Consider the following 6,963-nt stretch of genomic DNA (forward strand, 5'->3'; position numbering starts at 1 on the left):
CTTGTATTTCTTTGATATTTCAAACACAATAAAGCATGATTTTTGAGGATGGCCAGTGTAAGGATTGGGCAAGTGACTCTAAAAATTGATAGCAGAATATGATAGTTTTATTTAACCTGTAGAAAAGTAAAATAACTTGTAAGTGATTGGGAGGTAATCAGTAATGATTTCAAATCGATGACCAAACTAGCGCTTGAGCTTGATTGCCATGTGAACTTTATTACATTTCTTCCTGCAGTATTCAGATAGTCATAAATTATAATTATATATATAGTCACATAGTATTTTTTTGTTTTGTTTTAGTTTTCTAAAGTTTTTAAGTATTTTTTGTCTTCACGATTAGTAGGGTGCTTGTGCCCGGCTAGAAGAATTTCGAGACATCAATAAAGTTATTATTATTATTATTATTATTATTATTATTATAGTTTTGAAGCACTCACAGAGTGAATATGCAGATATCTCACCTTTTTTCATAATTAATGTATTAACTAAACATAAAAATCATATTTTATAAAATATTTTCTTCCAATTTTTTATATGCCGTACAGTGAACCCATTACCCTGAGCATGTTCTATTTTGATTCAGGCAGGTTTAGGCAAGCGCTGACTTCCCTTGCAACTTCCTGTCAAAAGAGCAAACTCTAGAGGAAGAATAACCTCTGGACCCCAGGATGTACAGTTATCATTAAAACTTATAATCATAATATAATGATAATGGTTGAATATCAACAGGATTGTTTATATTTTTATGTGAACATAAATATCTCACAGAGATGGCTATTTAGATCATCCCACACCGTACAGTAAGGTGTCAGTACACAAGTGGTTGGTAACGTGTTGCAACAGCTTAGTGTACAGTCAGGGTTGATAATAATATCTCAAAGAGACTTATTTTTTGGCTTCAATCCAAGAAATTACTAACTCGGACTATTTGATGAATGTGATGGGAAAACCCATGTAGAGTATGGATGTTAAAAATAGCGCAGCGCAACCGTGACGTCATAAAAACAAAGACAAAGGCGAAATTCGGACAAACAAACTTACAAGTTTTACACAGCCGATCGCAGTTGATCTTAGTTTACATGGGTTATTATTGTAACTTTAAGTAAAAATAATAAAATTGGTTTGTATAATCCTCGTAGAGGTTAAACAGAATGCAATGTTTGTCCGAATCTTTAAGCTATTTTTAGAATCAGTGCGCTGCACTATTAAACAATCTACCTGATTCCAATAAATAAAATTGGTCTTCTCATTCTTGGCACATTAACAATAAAATGAAAATCATCATCATCAATAACTGCATATTCAACATCAGGTTGGTTATAACACTCGTCAAAAATGTCTAAACCCCAGATAGAAACATAGTTATAAAGTTCCCATAGTGCGGAAAGAGGTGGTGTTGAAACCAGAGAGGCAGGGTTCTTTAATAGTGCTACTGTGCTTTCAAGGATCTCCATCGGCACAAATAGAAGTAGTGACTCTTTAAGTAAATTGTGCGTGCTTTCTAGAGCGTATGTTCCAGAGTCTGATAACACTTGGGTAAGTAGGTTGGATTCGCATAGTAAGAGAGAGCCTGCTGATAAGGATACCATGTTGCTGGTAGACTTGGAGTTTGGAGTGATTTCTTTGCTGTTGCTTTCGAATTTTGAGCTCGGCACAGACTTTTCTGTTGTTGGGTCATCCTGCATATTGAAAAAAAGCCAGAAAGTTAGTATTAACAAGACATTATTTTCTATTTATTCTGAAGGTTAAGTTTGGCAGTCAAAAATAATTGTGACATTGTTGATATGGCACATACAGCACAGAATGGATGGCATGTCATATTCAACCAATCACAGTGCACAGGTCATATCAAATTTAATTAATATGAAAAGATTGATTGAGTAGTGTTGACACAGTGATTGATTGAACAAAATTAATATAACCTATTTTCTTATATAAGCATTAGCACAGTACCTGATAAAAACAACATTTAAATGACAATATCCTGCATAAATGTTGTTTTGTTCATCATGTTTATCAATAATTCATAAATTCCTTCATAATAATATGCATGTACTGAATATTGTATAATCATAATAATATACTTGCCTTCTTAGAGAAATTCATCACAGCCCATTTAGGAATAAAATAGGAGAGGCGATTGTAAAGAGATGTCCAAGCCATATTTGTTGCTGTCCAAACAATGTTTTTCATGTTGGTAAAAGATAAATTCGAGGGTTTTAGTTCACTTGTATTTTCTTCCTCATCGCTCGACTGAATTCCAAAAATTCTTTTGAGAGCTTTCACCAACTCCAAATCTTGTAGATTTTGGAGGACTTTTCTCTCGTACCTCAATAATTCCAACGATTCTCTCGTAACGCCAAGAAAGTTTCGTTCCAGCAAATGTAAATACATATTTCTCAGGCACGAAAGTGTGAAATTCGAAGCTAAATAATCACAGAAAATTGCATCTTCATTTGAGGCCATTTCTTCTTTCGATTCGTCCATTCCTTTGTCTTTTGAGAATTCTTTATTTTTCATAGCTCTCCAACTAGCAACACGCCATATTTTGGATAATATCCAGGTCGAATAGCCATAAGCCTGAGCCACTAGTGAGGTTCTTCCTTCCGTGACTTGGAAAACATTCACCATGTTGTTCAAAGCTGAACGGGGAAGATGAAACGCTCTTAATAATAGCGAATTTTCACCAAAATAAAGCCTTTTTTCGTTTCTGACATCTACCGGAACTGATGTAGAAACAGTTGACATCGTTGTGATGGGGATACTGGTTAAAGCATGTAGTGTTTATAAGCATGGAGTGTGTAGTGTTTATATAAACTTGCTTTGGAGTCAAGGACGAACGAGCCTTGAACAATAACATCGAAAATAAAAGGTTCAATCTCATCACGCACTTCTCGACTTCACCTGTAAATGCTACATTAAACGTGATTGGTGATTGGGTAAAATTTATTCCTGACGTCCTATTTATTCTAAATTCTACCAATCAAAATTAGTTTTCTATAATATTCGCTTAAAAAATCAGTCACGCAAGTCAGGAACGAGACATTTGCCTTTGAAGTCAGTGGTTTTAAAGTCTTCTCCAGTATTTATTCCATCAAGCATGGCTGAGGAGAAAAAAGAAGTTATTCAGATAGATGGCAGTTTAATGGAAGGGGTCAGCTTGCTTTTAAGATATAACTATTTTTTTTAAATTGATTCTAATAATACTTTCCATCCTTCCAAAATTGAGGTAACATTTCTATTTTATCTTCTGACACTTTCAGGGAGGACAGATCCTTAGAAACTCAGTTACTCTCAGCTGCTTGTTAAATTGTCCTGTACATGTGTATAACATTCGTGCTGGACGTTCAAATCCAGGACTACGGCCACAGCACATGACAGGTATTATATATATCATAGACTTAACACCACAGGGAGCCCAAGCTATACAATTAATATTAATATCTTTACATTATCAAAGGATTGCAGCTCGTTCGTGATGTGTGTGCTGGAAGACTTGACGGTGATACTGTTGGCTCTACTTCTATTAATCTTCATCCATCTAGGATTATTTCGGGAAATTTTGTTGCTGATACTAAGACAGCAGGGTATGTATTTGTTCCCCCCCCCCCCTCCCTCAAGGGACAAAGAACTGCTTCCCATCCACTACCCCCAGAAATATGAAATTGTAAGTGATATGTCTTGTATTTTTAAAAGACTCAGGTTAAATTTTTGTACATAAGCGTGGTTTTGGAACTAGATATATCTAATTTTAGTCAGAAATTTTGGCTTGCCTCAAGTAAGGCTTTTGGGCCATTGGCTCCCCAGTTACAAATATTAGATGATTATCATTCTGTTACAGGAGTATCTGCCTATTAATACAAGTGGCACTGCCATGCCTTCTGTATGGTCCATCAACATCTCAACTGACACTCAAAGGAGGAACAAATGCCGACATGGCTCCGCCCATTGACTACATGATCGATGTATGTACTATGCTTCATTTTGTTCTGTTGGAGTTGATTGCTTCATTTTTTATCATTTCTAGTTGAGTTAAGTTTCTTGTTTCAGCTTCAAAATTTAGCAAATTTAGCAAATTTACAGTCTGTAACATTTTGTCAATCCAAAAACATATTCTATGTTCATTGTTCACAGGTATTCAAGCCCGCTGCTGAAAAATTTGGGGTTCAGTTTAATCTTGAAATAGAGAAAAGGTACTATTACAGAGTTGCATCAAGCTTAACTAACCATTGGGGAATAAATCAAGGGTGATATATAAGTCCATGGCATTATGGCATGGTAGGTGAAGGCCGTGTTTGCACTGCCTTTTGGTTGTAGTGAAACTCTGGAGATTAGCTACAAATCAAAATATGTTAGTTTTAGACAAGCCCAATAACCATACTCTGTGGAACACCCCTAGTTACTTGTAATACTTGAGGGACTACCCAGCCCACCCTGGGGTCTATACATACATACATTATATACAAACTTTATTTTATATGGTTCCTGGGTGTAAGACCCCACTCAGTCACCTCATACACAGGGTACCCATAGATTGTAAACCTTCAGTTCTCAATACACCACAGACTCATTTGCAGCTTTTCACAGATACCATTTAGGGTCTGTGGAATTTCAAATCATTGGTATTGTTCAAGCTATGGGTGCATTCCTTCTATTGGCCTTATAAAACACAGCAGTATTTACTGAATGAGACCAAGGGACTATTTTACTTAAATCTATTTAATCTGTAGGGGATATTATCCTAAAGGAGGCGGTATAGTTCACGTCAAAGTCAAACCTGTCAAACAGCTTAGAGCAGTTCAGATGGTAGAATTTGGGTCTCTTGTTCGTCTGACTGGCTTTGCATTTGTTGCTGGGGTGTTACCTTACAAGGTATGTATACAATGCATGATGGGATACCATGGGGGGACATGGCACACTTCTATACCCCACATTGTAAGGAAACTGACTACGCCTGACACACTCAGACTCGACACTTACTCAGATACTCACTCAGGGAATGTTACTTTCTGAAGACTGATTTTTGAAAACCAAGTAGCTATCTTCCCCGGTACAGATATATTTTAGATTTTTATTATTTTATATTGTTTCAGATTGCCCAAACAATGGCGCGAGAAGCAACAAAACTCCTCAAGAGACGGTACGGTGATGTGCCAATTGATATCAAAGCAGTACAAGAATCGCATGACAAGGCAGTGGGTAATGGAACAGGGATACAGTAAGTACAACCTGTAACTAAGCTAACACCAAAAAAAAGCAGCATAGAGGAGGTTTCCTTGTTCCCCTTGGACCTCAACCCACCCAGGAATGCCATGAGAGAATTTGAAATTTGAGCAGCCTTTTCTCATCATTTTTTCATTAAATAATTTGAGATATTCAATTTCATTTGCCCTATTTTTCATTCTAGAGTTATGGCAGAGACTTCAACTGGATGCAGACTAGCTGGCAGTGCTCTAGGGAAAAAAGGTAATGCGCATTTGAAAGGAAAAAAAGGTATACGCATTTGAAATTTTTCTTAAATTGATGTTTGCACACTATAAATTAATGAATTATTATAAATTGATGTAAAATCTGTGCGAGGAGAATTGGTTGATATATTCTTCAACTGTTGTTTCTGCAGGTGTTCCAGCAGAACAGGTTGCTGCTGATGCTGTAGATCAACTGGTACAAAACTTAGAATCTGGTGGGTGTGTCGACGAACACCTTCAAGACCAGGTATTGTTTGCTGTGTCAAACCAGGGCTGTAGCCAGACCAAATGTCTACCGCAGTCAAATGAGTGGCAAAGGGGAGCAACTAGGGTAATTTGGGGACATTCCCCCCCTCCCCGAAAAATCTTCAAATAGATACCCTTGGAAATGCGATTTTATAGAATATTGAGAAGTATATGTGACAACTGCCTCTCTTGCCTCATAGTGGCTAGGGTCCTTTATCTTTGCGCTTGTTCATTTGGCTAACCCCCACCCCCCTCATTTCTACTGCTTTGCGGAAACGCGCAAAATTTTCATTTTATTTCGTGTTTGTTGTCTTCAGCTGATCATTCTGATGGCTCTTGCAGAAGGGAAGTCACATGTTAAAGCAGGACCGCTAACCATGCATACCAAAACAGCCATTCACGTTGCACAACTAGTAACCAAGGTAACATAGCCTGCCTACTTTCCCTGCCTACCTTCCCTGCCCGTGATGTACCAGAAAAATAGTATGCTAGCAACCCTCTGAAAAACCATCGCAGGGATTGTTAGACCTCCCTTAAGCGACCGCTTTTAATGATACAAATGTGATTGACCCTACATTATTCGACCGTTTTTTGGTAATACAAGTTTTCACGGTTACATTTCAGGCGAAATTTAATGTCACTCCTTGTGAAGGTGACTCGAAGGATGAAACATGCTTTATCGAATGCGAGGGAATTGGGATGATAAACACACATCTATGACAAAAAACACCTGCGTAGTAATAGAACAACACTGACCAGCGCTCTAATGTCCAACTGTATCTGGACACCAGTCGCCGTCCACGACTCCGCACAATGGAGAGCCACTCAACTTCTGCAAGTTGGGCTCAATTTCATATGGTGTATCATCTTGTGTCGACTTACAATGATCGGCTTACACTGAATGCACAAACTAAACACTGACGCGACTTTTTATTTGAGGTGAAAGCTATTTATCAATTCTCCAAAGAGAGAGACAATACAAGCTCCTAATTTCAAATAAAATTCTGGAATCTGACATTAGCTTGTTATTTTGTCCACTATATTCTTAACCCATGTTTGAAGAGCCTGAAGTGAGGGTGGCTTATTTAAGAATTGGACAAGAGGCATTATTACTGCCCATTAAAAGAATAAGAAAATATCAAATGAAATAATAGTCCATCTAACTAAAACAAGACCATTATTTGCAGTTCTCATTATTCTTTGATTATCATTGAAGAATTACTAGGTACGACCCTAAACTCGCATG

At 37.2% G+C, this 6,963-nt stretch overlaps 2 protein-coding genes across 2 annotated transcripts; one reads left to right on the forward strand and one right to left on the reverse strand.

The window, feature by feature from the left end:
• Positions 1-193: 193 nt before the first annotated feature.
• On the reverse strand, positions 194-2,883 carry LOC116308230 (uncharacterized). Its single transcript, XM_031718609.2, has 2 exons — positions 2,092-2,883; positions 194-1,682 (listed from the first exon to the last, which is right to left on the reverse strand). The coding sequence occupies exons 1-2, from the start codon at positions 2,749-2,751 to the stop codon at positions 1,218-1,220; spliced, it is 1,125 nt and encodes a 374-aa protein (XP_031574469.1). The 5' UTR covers positions 2,752-2,883; the 3' UTR covers positions 194-1,217.
• A 161-nt stretch (positions 2,884-3,044) lies between these two features.
• Positions 3,045-6,732, forward strand: LOC116308232 (RNA 3'-terminal phosphate cyclase). The gene is made up of 11 exons (XM_031718611.1): positions 3,045-3,157; positions 3,267-3,384; positions 3,464-3,590; positions 3,845-3,968; positions 4,138-4,196; positions 4,734-4,875; positions 5,097-5,221; positions 5,411-5,469; positions 5,624-5,718; positions 6,035-6,139; positions 6,342-6,732. The coding sequence occupies exons 1-11, from the start codon at positions 3,104-3,106 to the stop codon at positions 6,435-6,437; spliced, it is 1,104 nt and encodes a 367-aa protein (XP_031574471.1). The 5' UTR covers positions 3,045-3,103; the 3' UTR covers positions 6,438-6,732.
• Positions 6,733-6,963: the final 231 nt, after the last annotated feature.

This window comes from Actinia tenebrosa, unplaced genomic scaffold (assembly GCF_029948245.1).
Source record: "Actinia tenebrosa isolate PJP-AT-01 unplaced genomic scaffold, QUT_ActTen_1.0 PGA_scaffold15__27_contigs__length_11533743, whole genome shotgun sequence".
NCBI classification, from domain to species: domain Eukaryota; kingdom Metazoa; phylum Cnidaria; class Anthozoa; order Actiniaria; family Actiniidae; genus Actinia; species Actinia tenebrosa.

Coding starts and splice junctions, on each gene's coding strand:
- LOC116308230 (XM_031718609.2), bottom strand. CDS start 2,751: ATGTCAACTGTTTCTACATCAGTTCCGGTAGATGTCAGAAACGAAAAA. Junction 1,683..2,091: donor TGATGAATTTCTCTAAGAAG/GCAAGTATATTA, acceptor TTCAATATGCAG/GATGACCCAACAACAGAAAA.
- LOC116308232 (XM_031718611.1), top strand. CDS start 3,104: ATGGCTGAGGAGAAAAAAGAAGTTATTCAGATAGATGGCAGTTTAATG. Junction 4,876..5,096: donor CTGGGGTGTTACCTTACAAG/GTATGTATACAA, acceptor ATATTGTTTCAG/ATTGCCCAAACAATGGCGCG. Junction 5,470..5,623: donor CAGTGCTCTAGGGAAAAAAG/GTAATGCGCATT, acceptor TTGTTTCTGCAG/GTGTTCCAGCAGAACAGGTT.